General features: G+C 45.7%; 1 protein-coding gene across 4 annotated transcripts in view; it reads right to left on the bottom strand.

Moving 5' to 3' along the window:
- Positions 1-533: 533 nt before the first annotated feature.
- Positions 534-18,070, bottom strand: part of LOC135547322 (protein MTSS 2-like) — an 86,520-nt gene continuing 68,983 nt past the window's right edge. Inside the window, exons 7-15 of one of the 4 annotated variants that reach the window (XM_064976213.1) lie at positions 16,429-16,586; positions 15,833-15,940; positions 12,187-12,284; positions 8,747-8,966; positions 8,526-8,600; positions 7,946-8,095; positions 7,275-7,451; positions 6,720-6,885; positions 534-6,530 (exon numbers count right to left, since the gene is read on the bottom strand). In XM_064976213.1, the coding sequence (XP_064832285.1) occupies positions 5,755-6,530; positions 6,720-6,885; positions 7,275-7,451; positions 7,946-8,095; positions 8,526-8,600; positions 8,747-8,966; positions 12,187-12,284; positions 15,833-15,940; positions 16,429-16,586 (1,928 nt within the window). In that variant the 3' untranslated portion in view covers positions 534-5,754. The remainder of the gene's footprint in view (positions 6,531-6,719; positions 6,886-7,274; positions 7,452-7,945; positions 8,096-8,525; positions 8,601-8,746; positions 8,967-12,186; positions 12,285-15,832; positions 15,941-16,428; positions 16,587-18,070) is intronic. The other 3 variants (XM_064976222.1, XM_064976233.1, XM_064976243.1) reach the window with 3 other exon arrangements.

Genomic DNA, 18,070 nt, shown 5'->3' with positions numbered 1-18,070 from the left:
TAAAGGGAATTCGTCCTTGTTCCGTCAGTGGTTTAATGAGGACAGACAGGTTTTCCGTGTACTGACGTCACTAACCCGTTGTGTGGAGTCCAGGGCGGACTTCTGCCTGATCTCCTAGCAGTAACACTAGGGTGACATATATAGACCAAATAAACCAGACAGACCAACACTTCAGTATTCCGTCCTTCTGGTCAATCTGAAATGTCAAGCTACATCGAGCGCAGGGTTGGCACAGGAGGCTAGACTTACTGTTGAACTTAATTGAAGTTTTGGGTGAGATACACGCATCAATTGGCGCTACCGGCAGACAATCCCCCTCCTGGATTCAGAATCTGTCTTGCTGAGTTCTTAAAGCATCCTCAGTGTTAGTCCTCGCAGATCTCTGGCGCCCCCTGTCAACCAAACACGGAACAAACGCTTGGCTCCACCTACAGTATCAACTCTCACCCTCGAGCTTAACACGGAGAGCTGCCAGTGCCACTAAAACACATTTTAAAACGCCAAATGAAGGACTCTTGTCTCTCAAACCCATGCACAGTTTAAGTACAACTTTTATTAATACTGGAATCATCACAGTGCGTTTTGTTACATTAGCAGTGACTAAAGTTAACAAAAATTAAAAGGATTAATATTACAAAAAGAAAAACTTGTCATCGGCAACAGAGGCAAAACAGCCTTGGAAAAAAGGGTACAATAAATTAAAGAAGAAGAGAAGGAGAGAAAGTAGAAGACAGACAACAGCACCTGTAGCGTTACGTGACTCCGTTGGAGGGAGGGGTTTTTGTACAAAAACATATGCACACATCATAATCTCTTCACAAATACTGTAATGAAAATAAGGACTTCATTAAAAACGGTGGCGACGGTCAAGTTCATAGACGCAGTGGTTTAGCTTTCATATTGGATTGGGCTTTGGGAAGGGGAAAAGAGAGAAGAAACCACAGAGAATCCACAAGTGATAAGACATTCAGTTCTGTTACCATGGCACCTGGAAGTCACCTCCTCCCTGCCTGACTACATCTCAGGAGCTGACAGCGTTGAGTTAACGGATGGTGACATCGTTGTGGGGTGACTTTATTGGCCTTTTTAAATAGACGGGGACAGGCTGTGTGTGGGTGGGAGAGTGGGCGTGAAGCCACCTTGTGTCGAGAGTCTCTGTTTCTCCATCAGTGTCAGAGATCCTCAACCTACGCCAGGGCAGACTTCACGAGCACGAAGACACACCGACGCAACGCCTGTAGACAATGTAAACAAACTACTCCTAGACCACGTACAGTATAACCTCCATACAGGACCTACACCCCATAGCTGCCCAGCCTGACTCCGTCTCTGCCCTCACATATGCTTGAACATAGTTAATTATAAGCTAATTAAAGGAAAAGGGTTTCGGGCTGTTTGGCCACCTTATAACGGCGCAAAGCGATTTGCAAGGTCACGGTGCGGCTATGTGTCTACTGGTGGCACATTAACACCAGCCTAAAAACTATAAAGTCATACAGTGTTACGGTCTATGTTGGCCAGAATGACTATAGTCCAGAGGTTTTCCTGACAGTCATGCACTCTTTCTAAACGTTCTTAACAGTAATAAGGCTGATTAACCAAGCTCTTATCCAGGACTAAGGGTGTTCGGCAAGGCATCATGGGAGACCAATGAGACGCATAGACTCCTTTTACATATCCTGTATCCTACATTATGAATGACTTCCATTGTTATTTCTACATAGCTTAGCGGGGATAAAAGGTATTAAATCGCACACAGTGAAACTCAAAAGGCAATGAAAGCACATTTTCTCTATTGGAATTGTGAAAGAGATCTATGTAAGTGTATTCAAAAAGCTATTTAAATAAGTGGAATTTGCAATCGAGGCTCTCCGGCAGAGACAAAGACGCGACAAATACATCTCTACACAGCACTGTGTCACCTTCTCTCACTATGAAGAGAAGAGCATATTACGCCTAAACACTCCCATTAACCCGTTTGCTCCATTCCCCACAACGACAGCACTAACGCCATGGACACGCCAGCCGTGGCGAGCACCACAGGATACACAGACAAAAAAAACAACTCTCCCTGTTTGAGAGCGACATAAGTCAAATGGGCACTTATCGCAAATTAACACTCACTTAGAGTGAAGTTACGGCTTAATTAAAATGATTTCATAAGCTATAATCCAGCCAGCATGATACATCACATCTTGTTCTCAAGGAAGTGTTGTTCTTTCAAATGTGAAGCTAGCTTTTAATTGTGACCACACGGCTATTCCCTGGCCTTGCATTAGCACCCAGCGGGAAAGTGCTTCAGTCAAAGTCCTACTGGGGGTTTGGATTTGGCTCTGGCTTAAGAGCTGATGCTGTGGCAGCCTATGGAGTGAGTTGCTAGTAGGAGTTGGGGTTGTGGTGGATGGGTGGATAAGAGGTTTAAAAGCAACAAGTTCATTCATTGAGTATAAGTGGGGGTAGCCCACTGGGCAAAATCTAGTTGAATCAACGTTGTTTCCACGTCATTTCAACCCATTTCAATCTAAGCGATGACGTTTAATCGACGCGGAAAACTAATTGAATCTGCAAGAAGTCATCAACGTAAGTGCCTTCCGTCTTGTTTTCACCCAACTTTCAAACCCTAATCCAATGACATTGCAATATTTTGGGGGGGGGATTTCATATTGAATTCTTGTTAGATGACAACTCAACCAAATGTAAATCAAAACTTGACTGATGTCTGTGCCCAGCGGGAGGATGGCGAGAACCAAGTGATAGTGAGGAAAGAGGGAAAGAGAGTCTGGACCCAGAGACAGCCCAGCTGTGGGAGTGTGAGGGAGTGAGGTGACTGCTAGTCATCCACCACGGAGTCTTGGGAGAGTGTCACCTCATCCCAGACAGAGAGACACAACTGAGACTGACATCCCTGTAGTTTCCCCTGTAGGGGTCCTCAGTCTCAGCCTAACACACACTTGCCAACAGCCCTGTCTCACTCACCCTGTCTTGTCTCTGTGCCACATCCTGTCTTTCTCTCACTCTAATGCTCCGATAGAAGTGACGGTTACATAGTTGGGGTCTCGGGAACGGTAAGGAGCATCGCACACAATCAGAATGAAGCAGATTAATCCAAGCCTGACAAGAAATTGGAACAGAATAATTGCCAGAGTTACATCTGCACATTTTAAAAAGGCAGTAAACATGTTTACCTTTTTGTTAGATAAGAAGTTGTATTGTTAAATTGGCTAATAAACACACTTCCATATTGCTGTCATACACTGTACATTTGACATTTGCCTTTTTTAATTCAGGAATCGGAAATAATGTCGAGTTAAACTCCTTTTTAAAAATTCTAGCGATTTGATTTGCACAATTAAGTGTTCACCTTCTTATACAGTATATGCATGTATATATACATATACATCGTTATGACCTGTGCTTTGCAGAAATTCTCTGGATGAGCATCCTCTGGTCCAGAATGCACTGTGGCAGGGGAGGTCACTTCCACCCTGGGCTGCTGGCCACTTCCACCCACACTGCTGGTCCCTCCCCTTCCTCCGCCCCACCCCACCCTGCCGTGTCACACAAACACTCACCTACTCCCACACACGTACCCTTTTCAGCCCCTCACTGAAGTACTATAAGTTCATGAGATGAGATGAGCGATATTCGACAACAGCAGGTGTTCCTCTCACCTTCTCAAAGCAGATCCTCAGCCACAGGCATTTCTAAAACAGTGCTCTATTCAGGCAAAATAAATCATTAAGCATTTAGATACATTTTTTGTAATGGCCATTGTTGTCAAGGGGAGGACATCAACAGTCACTGCTAGGGAGCATGGGCTAACCCATGAAGTTCATCCCTACCCTACAGTACAACGGTCAGAATAATGCTCTCTCTGCCTACTCAGAACCTATGTCACTGTGATATACTGTTCTCTGGAGATTATTATTATTTTTATTTTTTTATTGATAAAAGCAAGACTACAGCATAACGTTATTGCAAAAAAATATGGCAACATACTTTTATGAAAGGTTACTCTATTTTCATAGTTTCTAGTCTTGACTTCCTGCTGTGCATCTGACTTTTAATTCAGGCTTACTGTATGAACAGGCAGTGAAATACTCATTCCATCTCTCTCCGCTGCATCAACTCTCTTCCAGCTAACTCTGTAAACATAAATACCCCCCTTCTTCCTCCCAATCTGGTAACCCCTTACATCATCCTCACTGTTTCTCCCTGGCTATAGTCACTCTTTCATTCTAATGTCCTTTAGCAAAGCCAGCTCACGCGTAAGGCTGCACAAGGTTCAAATTAGCTATGGATCTCACGTTTGAGACTCACAACATGTGATGACAAGTACAGCAGCTTACCATCCCCCTCTTTACATAAATGTTTTGATCTACATTATAAATCAGTTTTTGGAATTCAACATTTTTTCAGCACGGACCCATTGTACATAACCATTCCCCCCAATCCAGTATCCTTCCGTTCCCATTTCCCACCTTTCTTTATCACTTCCTTTTTCGATCATCCTTTTCTCTCCCGAATTGAACTGCTTCGCTCACTGGTCCGTGGCACGCATTCAGCACACCGCATGGCAACCCACTGTCTCACTCCCCCAGCACCCTCGTCTCATCACAGAGTGTGACCACACTGACACCTAGTGGCCACACTAGAAATTAACCTTCAAAGTGCTTCAGTTTTGCATGATTTTTTTTTTTTTTAACACATCAGCAAGGACGTGAGAAAAGTCCAGGGCCAAAGTTAGACAGCAACTGTCATGTGTACTTGAGCATGCCTGATGATTGCCTGCAAGTTAAAAAAGAGAACCCAAACCTAAGATAACAGCTTCTGTTTCTCCTCCACTCCGCAAGCAGAAAATAAAAAGCATTTATTGCTCCATTTCCTATTCACATGTTCTCTCTGGATTTAGAAAATATATACGCCTGGCTTAATTTTGTCGTTTCTCATACAGTGGTAACAGGAAATCAAATGTCGCAATAAAAACAGTCCACTGGGCACAGACGTCAATTCAACATCTGTTCCACGTTGGTGCAATGTAATTTCATTCAAATGACGTGGAAACAACGTTGATTTAGCCAGTGTGTGCCCAGTGTGAGGGTAACAACAAAACGACACAGAGGAGAGAAGCCCCACTCTCAAATACAACCAGCTGACCTGCAGCAGAACTCTGCCCATCTCTTACACGCACACGCGCACACTGTTGGCCATGGTTTAAAGCTAACAGCGCGTCGTCAGAGCCTTGTGACCAGGGCCAAAGTGAGAGGGAGTGATGGAGCCCCCATTGACCCCACTTTTCACCTGTCTCTCTGCCACCTGCTTCCCTCTGCTTTACTCTAGAATGGGGGGGTGGGGGGTGTAAGAGGCTGGGTGAGGAGTGGGGGGATGTGGGAGGAGGTGGAGAGGGTGGCTGGAAGTACAGGTCCCTATAAACAGTCCCTCTCTCTCTCTCAGCAGTCAGTCCAGTCCAGACAGAGTCTCTATATACAGTCTGAGGATCCCGTGGTGATGGTGGGGCTAATTAAACAAACATGCGCCCAGACACGATAGAGTTATAGTGGCCAGAGCCTGTCATTATTATTCATGATTTACTTTTTCATTATCAACATTATTATTGTTATTTATCATTTACTTCTAATTCAACTTTTTTTTGTAATCTTCTGTTACTTCTTTACTACAGAGTCAGTACTGTATGCAGTGGTTGGGGCACCTCGGTGGGTGCAGGCTGGGCTCCCTCCGCTCCGTTGTGCGCCATCACAAAATCCTGGGCGCAGACCTGTCGTTGGAGACGGTCTTGCGGAGCCGCACGCCCCTGCGGATGGACACCAGCACGTCGGTGCCTGACCCGGGGACCTGGGGGTCGTGCTGGGGGGCCGGGCCAGGTGGGGGGTCATCAGGGAGGTTGGGGAAGGGGAACTGTCCCTCCCCAAGGGCATGGGCACTGGCCACCAGCTCTCCTATCTTCTCCACCAGGCTGTGGCGGTTAGCGGCTATCATCTGGTCCTCCTCAGAGCCGTGCTGGACATACACACTCATCTCCATCGCTCCCCCAGACCCCCACGCTGTGTTGGGCAGACTCAGACGCTTGGGAGAGGCCTTCACATACTCCAAAGCGTTGGGGGAGGAGTCATCCGCCACGTAGAACACACACTCCTCACTGCCCACACGTACCGGAGGCCCGGGGTACCCCCCAGGAGCATCAGGCACCGTGGGTGTCTTCACTGGCACTATGGGCGGGCGGATGGGGATGGGGCCCGCGTTGGACAGGGTACGTCTCACACCCGGCTTGGTGGATGGGGTTCGGCGGATGGTGGCAGTCCCAGGGGTCCCAATGCCCCCTCCCCCTCCAGGCACTCCGCCGTGGGCCCCACTGGGCAGACCAGCGGTGCTGGCCGGCCTCTTGGTCTGGATCATGCGGCGGTAGTTCTGGCCGATGTTGCTGTGGCGGGGGATGGTGGAGGACTTGTCAAAGTCAGTTGACGCCTCACCTTCAGCATCTCCATTCACAGAGTAGCAGTCATAATCCGACCCTGGGGGAGAGAGAGAGAGATAGAGGGTGTGGTGTGTTATTCAGAGGATGAGTATTGCATGTATTATGCTGTTGGGGACGGTTTCCCTGAGAGAGGACAGCGAGTGCATTCTCTGTTGGTTAATGTACGTGAGGTGGACTTCTGTATGTATAGGTGTTTACTCTACGAGTGTACTTGTCAGAGTGGTACCCTGAGAGGGGATAGTGTCCTCGGAGCAGGAGGGCGTGGTGGTCTGGGTGCTGTAGCCACTAGAGTACTGCAAGGAGTCCCTGTTGCTCTTCTGCTGCTCCATGCTGAGACCACGGGTCAGGACCATGGCCAGGTCACTGGCTGCTGGAGACACCTCTTCGCCGTGCTGGGAGGAAGCGACAACACTTTGTTTTTAGTCATTAAGCAGACACTCTTATCCAATGTGACTTACAGTAGTGAGTGTATACATTTTAATATTTTTATTCGTACTGGTCCCACCGTGGGAATCGAATGCTCTACCAACAGAGCTACACGGGACTAGTGGACGAACACAGGAACAACACATGATTAGGATGATGACTAAGGATCAAACCGTATCGCAATCAATAGCCTTAGCAAACACTTATCACATGGTAGGAGCACAGGACCACTACCAATCACAATGGACAGACTATAACCACCAAACTCCAATCCGGGGTTAAAATCCAACAGTTGTGTTATAGCAGTGTCTTGTATTCACACCATTGCGAGGTAAATCTGCATTTTCTCTGTTACCTTGGCAGCGATGGTGGCGGGGGTCATTCGGGACCTCTGGACATCGTCTGGGTGAGCACCAGCATATCCCTGGGAGCCCGGGGATGCCTCGCTCTCCTTCAGCCTATCCAGGGGCTCCTTCCTCCGCTGAAGCGTGGCAGCCAATGGCTGCTCATAAGAACCTGCCTTGGACCAATCCTGAAGAGGTGGGTGTGATTAATAAGAAGCAGTGAAAAGCAACAGAGCGAACTCTCCATTGAGAGAGACCCGTCCACTATCCAGCAGTTTGACGCCTTTCATCTGGGTACAGTGTGGGGGTAGTTCGGGGGGGATTCCTCATCGTGCGTGAGTGTTTGGTATTGGGTCAAATTGATGAGTGGGTTTATTGGTTTGAAGCCTTTTGAGTTTGTGAGACTTCGAAAGGTGAAATGGGTGGCTCCCATGGCCTGCTCAGTTTAGCAAATCACCACACAGGAGATTTGAAACCAGGGAGGTGAGACTGATGGCCAACTACAACAGAAAAGGCACACAGGTTATGGAGCAAAGTAACGAAGTCATGAATGAGTTAAGCAGATGGTGAAATGAAAAGAAAAACCTGGCGAATAAGCGTTAACTCAAGAAGCACAAATTAAAATAGAAAATCAAAAAACTAACCAAAAACGGCAAAGAAAAGTGTACAGATGAAAACAAACCTTCCAGCAAGGCACCTTTGATGTGGGAGAGGTAGTGTTGGATCCAGGGGAGTAGTTATAGGGTGGGGACGCAGGAAGTATGACAGAGAGAGGCCTGATGGAGCCAGTGTGAGAGAGAGCAGGGCGGAAGGTAGCGAAGGACGAGCCAAACTGCGGAACGGAGAGACAAGATCGTGATCGTCAGAGCGTCCATCAACGCCAAAGGCTTATGGGAGGAGCCTTTGTGATGTGACCTCTGGGTCACAGAGACATACTGTACATGCACAAAAAGTACGTGCATGTGCACTCCAAAACACACGCATACACAAACGGTATGAGTAGCAGAAGAAAAGAGGGCAAAGACAAGAGATCAGCGGTGACAGAGCAGGTGACCACAAGTTGACCTGGGGTGATGAAGAACACATACTTAGGGTGACCATCCTGCCGGTCAGCTTTACCAGCTTCTCTCATACACATATACAGCACAACATTACAGTATGCAATACACAGATGACTAAAACGAGCATGGCTATGTGGATCATGTAATATCAATATGTTTGCACACGATAGGACAGGAGTGCGAGGTCACTGTTGTACTTACCGTTGTGGGAGAGCTGCACTCACTGACTGACTGGCAGGTCTCGGATGCCTCTGAGGATGCAGAGCTTGACGACTTCTGCAGTGGGAAATGGAGGTCAAAAAAAGAGACGGAATGACCGCAAAACCAAGAGTCGTCGGGCAGAAGAGTAGAGGAAATAAAACCAAGGAGGGGGTCGGAACTACGTTTCAGCACTGCAGCCACATCTGTGACGGGAGTCATACCTGGCTGGTGATGTCAGAGGGCATGGGCGAGGGAGGCTTGGAGTAGACGTTGGCGTCCTGCGATATGAAGCCTGAGTCGTGGGAAGAGACGCTGCTGAGGCGGTGAGCGTTCCCAGGTGGCGGGTGGGCCAGGCTGCGGTAGCGATAGGACGAACTGGGTGAGTGAGTCTGAGAGCTTCCGGAGGAGCGGGAGGCGCTACTGTGGGCGCTGTTCACACTGCTGCAGTGGGGTGGGGCCAGGGTGAGAGGGTGGTGAGGGGGCAGGGAATAGGGTCAGGCAGGGTGAAGGGAATTATTTAAGGGAAGGTGATATCATATAAACCACATTTATGAAGCAAGAGGTGGAGAAGGTGTGAGATTGAATGAGGACGTGTAGTAATGGATATGGGAGAGAGTGATGAATTGAAATGAAAAAGGGTAGCGAGGTACAGTGAAGAATGGGCCAGAGGAGCAAGAGAGACAGGTAGTGTATATGATGGGCAGAGTTCATATGAGAGAGACAGGTAGTGTATATGATGGGGAGAGTTCATATAAGAGAGATAGGTAGTTTATATGATGGGTAGAGTTCATATAAGAGAGACAGGTAGTTTATATGATGGGTAGAGTTCATATGAGAGAGATAGGTAGTTTATATGATGGGTAGAGTTCATATAAGAGAGACAGGTAGTGTATATGATGGGTAGAGTTCATATAAGAGAGACAGGTAGTTTATATGATGGGTAAAGATCATATAAGAGACAGGTAGTTTATATGATGGGTAGAGTTTATATGAGAGAGACGGGTAGTTTATATGATGGGTAGAGTTCATATGAGAGAGACAGGTAGTTTATATGATGGGTAAAGATCATATAAGAGACAGGTAGTTTATATGATGGGTAGAGTTTATATGAGAGAGACAGGTAGTTTATATGATGGGTAGAGTTCATATGAGAGAGACAGGTAGTTTATATGATGGGTAAAGATCATATAAGAGACAGGTAGTTTATATGATGGGTAGAGTTCATATAAGAGAGACAGGTAGTTTATATGATGGGTAGAGTTCATATAAGAGAGATAGGTAGTTTATATGATGGGTAGAGTTCATATAAGAGAGACAGGTAGTTTATATGATGGGTAAAGATCATATAATATGATGGGTAGAGTTCATATAAGGTAGTTTATATGATGGGTAGAGTTCATATAAGAGAGACAGGTAGTTTATATGATGGGTAGAGTTCATATAAGAGAGACAGGTAGTTTATATGATGGGTAGAGTTCATATAAGAGAGACAGGTAGAGTAGTATATGATGTATATGATGGGTAGAGTTCATATAAGAGACAGGTAGTGTATATGATGGGTAGTTCATATAGAGAGACAGGTAGTGATGATGGGCAGAGTTCATATGAGAGAGACAGGTAGTTTATATGATGGGCAGAGTTCATATAGAGAGACAGGTAGTTTATATGATGGGTAGAGTTCATATAAGAGAGACAGGTAGTTTATATGATGGGTAAAGTTCATATAAGAGAGACAGGTAGTTTATATGATGGGTAGAGTTCATATAAGAGAGACAGGTAGTTTATATGATGGGTAGAGTTTATGAGAGAGACGGGTAGTTTATATGATGGGTAAAGATCATATAAGAGACAGGTAGTTTATATGATGGGTAGAGTTTATGAGGTAATGATGGGTAAAGATCATATAAGAGACAGGTAGTTTATATGATGGGTAGAGTTCATATAAGAGAGACAGGTAGTTTATATGATGGGTAAAGATCATATAAGAGACAGGTAGTTTATATGATGGGTAGAGTTCATATAAGAGAGATAGGTAGTTTATATGATGGGTAAAGATCATATAAGAGACAGGTAGTTTATATGATGGGTAGAGTTCATATAAGAGAGACAGGTAGTTTATATGATGGGTAGAGTTCATATGAGAGAGACAGGTAGTTTATATGATGGGTAGAGTTCATATAAGAGAGACAGGTAGTTTATATGATGGGCAGAGTTCATATGAGAGAGACAGGTAGTTTATATGATGGGTAGAGTTCATATAAGAGAGACAGGTAGATTATATGATGGGTAGAGTTCATATGAGAGAGACAGGTAGTTTATATGATGGGTAGAGTTCATATAAGAGAGACAGGTAGTTTATATGATGGGCAGAGTTCATATGAGAGAGACAGGTAGTTTATATGATGGGCAGAGTTCATATGAGAGAGACAGGTAGTGTATATGATGGGTAGAGTTCATATAAGAGAGATAGGTAGTTTATATGATGGGTAAAGATCATATAAGAGACAGATAGTTTATATGATGGGCAGAGGTTAAGATGAGGACATTTCCAAGTTGGAGTTGAAAGTAGAGCAGCAGCAGTGAAATAAGGGAACCCAACCAGAATAGCAGGGAAAGAGGCACAGAGTAGAGAAGCCAAACACACAGGAATAGAAAGAGGCCGTGCAAATACAGAAGAATAGGAAGTGATCAAACCACAGGAAATAGAGAAGAGGCCAAACACACAGAACACCAAGGGTAAGTGTGAATGTAGAGTGGAGAGGTTGGGAGACACACACACACACATGCAGGGATGGGGATAGACATGTTGAGCGTGGAGGGGGGTCAGAGGTAGAGGGTTGGGGAGGGAGAGGAGGAGGAAACATGGAAAAGACAAGTTAAGAGAGTGTGAGGACATGTGAGAACCAAGCATGGGTAGATTAGACACACAGGGTACAGGGCAGGGTAGCTGGCATGCCCAAAGACATGGCCTCCCAGACAGTGACACAAGCGACACGCATACATAAACACACAGACACATAGACCGTGTCACCGCATCAGAGCACTGCCGTGACAAGCCTGAGAGATACTTCTTCAGAACAGAGGACACCACTTCAGACCTAACAAGTGTCCTACTTCATCACACATGGAAACAGGGATTCTTTTGAAAAACACTCCATAACATTGTAATATACATGTCATGTGCTATTTGTTATCATCAAACAAGTCTGTTTTAAGTTGAAATAAAGTTGTAATTTTCACCACTAAGTGAAAAAATACGGGGGGAAAAAATGTTTAGTGCTCTGAGTGTTGCATGCCATGTGGTGCCATTTGTGATTAAACTCTGCGAGGACAGATGACATAACGGACATATGGACCAGCAGACAGACGCTCAGCAGACACTCATACAGACAGACGTGCGCAGACATGCAGGGGCGCCTTTTTCCCCCCTAAGATACGACACTTATCTGAACGGCACCTCTCACTGACACACTTTCGCTGTCACTTTCATCGTCAGTCATACTGCATGTTCACACTCACATAGCCTACAACACGTCATCCACACACCTAGGCTCAGAACAAAAACAAAGAATCCCCCTTCGTTGATCAAATCAAATTAATCCATGTCAATACAAATGTCTGTATATCTAGTCCATGTGTCCTGTCTCCCTCCGGTTCGTACCTGCACATGCTGCTCTTCCTGGAGCCAGAACTGCTGGGAGAGGAGGGAGGGGTCTGGTAGGACCAGCTGTAGTCTGAACCCTTCAGGTCTTTGATCACCTGGGAGAGAAAGAGTCAATCCAATTGGCACCATATAAGTGTTATACAGTGGTTCATCCTTTAAATGTTGCGTCATACTGCGGCACACCTTGATGGATAACGCAGCATTCTGTGGCACTTTGTCTATTTGTCAGCCATTTGTTTTTCTGTTAATGCGAGCTATTGCTAGTTTCACCACCAGAGGGCAACTTTGAGAAGCATTTGATAGTCTTCCATATTGCAGGCACGTGGGAGATGGTAGGCAGTCCTTGTAAATAAGAATGAGTTCTTAACTGAATCCATATGTGTTATTTCATAGTTGTGATGTCTTCACAAGGGCTGATTCAAGGTTTTACTGCTAACCTACAAAGCATTACATGGGCTTGCTCCTACCTATCTTTCCGATTTGGTCCTGCCGTACATACCTACACGTACGCTACGGTCACAAGATGCAGGCCTCCTTATTGTCCATAGAAATCCTAAGCAAACAGCTGGAGGCAGAGCTTTCTCCTATAGAGCTCCATTTGAATGGAATGGTCTGCCTATCCATGTGAGAGACGCAGACTCAGTCTCAAGTCTCTTTATCGAAGACTCATCTCTTCAGTAGGTCCTATGATTGAGTGTAGTCTGGCCCAGGAGTGTGAAGGTGAACAGAAAGGCACTGGATCAACGAACCGCTCTTGCTGTCTCTGGCTGGCCAGTTCCCCTCTCTCCACTGGGATTCTCTGCCTCAAACCCTATTACAGGGGCTGAGTCACTGGCTTACTGGTGCTCTTCCATTCCATCCCTAGGAGGGGTGCGTCACTTGAGTGGGTTGAGTCACTGACGTGATTTTCCTGTCCGGGTTGGCCGCACCCCCTGAGTTGTGCCGTGGGGGAGATCTTTGTGGGCTATACTCGGCCTTGTCTCAGGATGGTAAGTTGGTGGTTGGAGATATCCCTATAGTGGTGTAGGGGCTGTGCTTTGGCAGAGGAGGTGGGGTTATATCCTGCCTGCCTGCCTGCTTGGCCCTGTCCGAGGGTATCGTCGGACAGGGCCACAGTGTCTCGTAACCCCTCCTGTCTCAGCCTCCAGTATGTATGCTGCAATAGTTTGTGTTGGGGGGCTAGGGTCAGTCTGTTATATCTGGAGTATACCGCCTGTCTTATCCGGTGTCCTGTGTGAATTTAAATATTCTCTCTCTAATTCCCTCTCTTTCTTTCTTTCTTTCTTTCTTTCTTTCTTTCTTTCTTTCTTTCTTTCTTTCTTTCTTTCTTTATCTCGGAGGACCTGAGCCCTAGGACATATGCCTCAGGACAACCTGGCATGATGACTCCTTGCTGTCCCCAGTCCACCTGGTCGTGGTGGTACTCCAGTTTCAACTGTTCTGCCTGCGGCTATGGAACTCTGACCTGTTCACCAGACGTACTACTGTCCCAGACCTGCTGTTTTCAACTCTCTAGAGACATCAGGAGCGGCAAAGATACTCTGAATGAACGGCTATGAAAAGCCAAGTGACGTTTACTCCTGAGGTGTTGACCTGTTGCACACTCTACAACCACTGTGTTTATTATTATTTAACCCGCTGGTCATCTATGAACATTTGAACATCTTGGCCATGTTCTGTTATAATCTCTACACGGCACAGCCAGAAGAGGACTGGCCACCCCTCATAACATGGTTCCTTTCTAGGTTTCTTCCTAGGTTCTGGCCTTTCAAGGGAGTTTTTCCTAGCCACCGTGCTTCTACACCTGCATTGCTTGCTGTTTGGGGTTTTAGGCTGGGTTTCTGTACAGCACTTTGTGACATCAGCTGATGTAAGAAGGGCTTTATAAATACATTTGATGAAAATTGGATTGATTCACTATTATTCTACAATGTAGAAAATAGTAAAAATATAGACAAATCCTGGAATGAGTAGCTGTGTCCAAACTTTTGACTGGTACTTGATTGACTTCTTCGGGATAGGGGGCAGTATTTCGGAAGTTTGGATGAATGAGGTGCCCAAAGTAAACTGCCTGTTACTCAGGCCCAGAAGCTAGGATATGCATATAATTGGTAGTATTGGATAGTTTCCAAAACTGTTAAAATAATGTCTGTGAGTATAACAGAACTGATATGGCAGGTGAAAACCCACTTATTCCAATGGCTGGGAATGGGAATATAAAAGGAAGACCTAGCAGATTGCAGTTCCTAGATGTCAGCAGTCTTTAGAAAGAGTTTCAGGCTTGTTTTTTGAAAAATTTGCTAGAATCTGTAGTTTTTCAAAGTGGCTCCCATTTTGGCTGTAGTGTTTGTTGCGCATTCCAGTGAGGGTGTGCACTTCGTTATTTATCTCCGGTAATGGTCTCCGGTATTCTCCGTCTTAAATTTGATTGTTTATTTACATGTTAGGGTACCTTAGGATTGATTAGGAATGTTGTTTGATATGTTTGGAAGAAGATTATTGGTAATTTACGGTATTAATTTGTATGCATTTTGAACGAGGGAAACCGGTGGATTACTGAGTCAAGCTGGGACCCTTGTGATTGCAGCCAGATGAAGATCTTTAAAGGTAAGTGATTTATTTTATCGCTATTTCTGACTTTCCTGACACCTCTGCTTGGTTGGAAAATGTATGTAATGCTGGGCGCTGTCCTTAGATAATCGCATTGTGTGCTTTCGCCGTAAAGCCTTTTTGAAATCTGACAAAGCGGCTGGATTAGTTTAGCTTTTAAATGATGTATGACACTTGTATTTTCATGAATGTGTAATATTACGATTTCTGTCATTTGAATTTGGTTCTCTGCAATTTCACTGGAAGTTGTCGAGGTGTAAGAAGTTAATTCATTTGATTCATATTATGGTGTTTCTATTCCATGAAAACAAAAAACCCTCTGGGTTTCTGTTAGGATGGAGCAGAAAATATGGCGCTGTACAACGTGACACAATTCAGAGCGTTGTGAGATTGTCAGTGTTTAAATTCAGACCGCTTCGCTCTCGGAGCGCACACTGGACGTCCGGGCCGAGGAGTAGGATTGATTTGAGCATTCTGGCCTTACAACAGCAGTCAAGCACCCAAGCTAATATTGGCTAGTTTGCTAGCTACTTCCAGACATATATGAGACCCCTATGACCATTTTACTCGCCCTAGCAGAGCTAGTTAGGCAGTTTTCGTGTTAACCAGAGAGTTGGTGACTGTAACTGTGCTGCTGGAAACAATTCAGTTATGCTTTTTTGCCTGAAAGGGGGGGAATATGAGAATGATTCACATGGACGTGTAGCATTAGCTTCAGTTGTAATGAGCGAGCTGGTATACTGCATGCTTCCCTTATAGGAACTCCTACGCATTACTAACCAAACTCTGTACAAACAGACATCAATAGAGCACACTGGTCATATTATCACATTCGGATAAATGAATAGCATATTGCTTGCTGGTGCACATTTTGATGCTATTCTTGTTATGGCACATTTCACTCTATCACACAAGCACTGTTCCATCTAGCATCTAATGACCTCTGTCTAGACGGTGGGACTGAGATATGGAGCATTATACTAAAATACTAGGCTAAAAATAATACAAATATATTAGAAGAGAGTGTTGGTACCTGCTCGCTGGCGGGGGGCAGTTTGTGGGGATCAGTGGTCAGCACAGTGAGGTCATCAATAATGGCCTGAAGGTGAGTGATCTCTCCCAGCATGGCAATCTCTCCATTCTGGTCAAAACAACGAGACTCATTTCAGTCAGTGTTATTATATATGGCAATAGCACTGGCCTTATGTGAATGACTGCAACTGTTCAGCTTTGACTCAACACTAGAGGGCAATGTCAACATATTTTAACTGGTGGCTTATTGACTGCCCCCCAAGGTAGGTTTCAGCACCTGACAAGTCTCCCCTCCTCCTGTTTCATCTACACTCTGGCCAGATCCCAAAACATCCCCTAAACCCTTCATACTGTGCCCTTGTGGAGACTTGATAGGATTTGATTGGTATGAGCAACTTGGTAATAGCTCCACCTCGCCCTCTGATAGGCTAGATGGAAGTTTTACCATATTGCTTATACCAATCAAATCCTCTCAGATCACCACACGTGCATAAAGCGTTGGGCTTAAGGGACGATTAGGGATTGGCCCCATGTCTCACTCTAGCTCCCTGGTGTTCCCCCTCCCCATACAGCCCCTGCCTCCCCTCCTCGTCTTACCACTACAGGCTGCAGGAAGCCGATGAAGGTGCAGAAGCGTCCCCTCTCCTCCACCAGAGCTCTGCGCACCGCCTGCTTCTCTGTCTCCTCCATTAGCAGGTACAAGTCATTCACATCATGCATGGCACTATCCAGCTGGGGCTGCAGGTCCCCTCGGCCTGTTGAGCCAGGAGGAAGAGCACAGGGGACAGGGACAAGGAGCAGGGAAAGGGAAACAGAGGGCAGGGGCATAGTATTCAGGGAGTGGGGGATTGGGTATGTAGAGAGAATGCAGGTAGCGGGACAAGGGGGGACAAAAGGAGGAGAAGAGGGTAACAGAGAGGTCACAAGGAAAAACCAAAGTGTGACATAAAAGAGAGAGGAGGAGAGAAAGAAATGATTAGAACTGTATGGTGTGTCTGGGCTTGAAGGGATAAATCTCTCCCCTCTCATCACTCCCTTCTCGGTCCCCCAAGCCAATGACAGACACCATGGACACAGGACAGAATGATGGTACTGTACTGGTACTGTATCTACATGAGCTAAACAGAAATGCATACAGACACTAAACAGACTGACATCTACAGAAGTAATAATGGAAAATGTCTTGTAATGTTAAGTCATGCAGCAGGGAGTAGTGTCAGAGACGTCCATGATAGAGAAGATAGGGGGGGGGGCTTAGTCAACAGCAACCAGCGCTGTGAGCAGAAAGAGCTTTAGAACAACAAGTCATGCAGGAGTCACAAAGGTCACAGGACAGCATTCCCAGAGGCCTCAGAAAGTAGACAGACTTTTAAAGGTTACAGCTACTAGGCCTAACTAGCTGAAGATGAGTGAGTCAGGCCAACTATATTACAGTGATGTAAATCACTTAGCTTTTCACTATCTCCCAATAGTAATTTTTTGGGGCATGGGAAAACCCCTCTACACAGAACACATGTCAAGAAGAAGATGTAGCATAGCGTAGCAGTGTTGTGGGACGAGAACCACATACTTACCCTGGATTTCTACAGAAGGGAAATCAACCGCAGACAGAGAGAGAGAGCGAGAAAGAGAGAGCGAGAAAGAGAGATGGAGAAAGGAGGGAGAGAAAAATAGAAAGAGGAAGGGACAACAAAGATGGGTTGAGAGGAGGATTTGGGGGACATACAGGGGGTCAGAGGGGTGACAGAGGTAAAGGAGAGAGAGCAGAGATCGTTGAGCTCATCGTTAGGGTTAGTACAAGGAAGCCGTCACAGCTCAGTTCACGGCCAAAGTGCGCACGGTTAGAGCAAAATCACTGTTGCCAAAATCAAAAACAATTCAGCCTGGTAAAGCAACCCAAACATCAATGTTCCACCGGTTTTAAGATGAAAGACACCTCAGTTGCATCTTGCATCTGCCTGGCAACTGTCTAGAAATAGCCTTAAATAGACAACGGTATTTATTGGCTGCTGGTTCAGAGTGAACTGCATCATCGCGAATGAGGGAAGGCCTGTCATTATCATCCTGACCACCAGGGGAGAGTGTTGCTCTATAACCTCAGTCTTCACTAACAGGGAGTGGAGCTATGTTCTCCCTCACTGCGGCTTCCCTCATTTCACCCCCTCACTCGAGTGATTTGAGGCGATTTGAGGCCCTTTTAAAGACCAAACTGTAATTGTCAACCAGCTCCAATGCCTTG

Source organism: Oncorhynchus masou, chromosome 1 (assembly GCF_036934945.1).
Source record: "Oncorhynchus masou masou isolate Uvic2021 chromosome 1, UVic_Omas_1.1, whole genome shotgun sequence".
Taxonomy (NCBI): Eukaryota; Metazoa; Chordata; class Actinopteri; order Salmoniformes; family Salmonidae; genus Oncorhynchus; species Oncorhynchus masou.
Note: the sequence above shows the minus strand (reverse complement) of the source record. Positions and strands in the feature narration are given on the sequence as shown.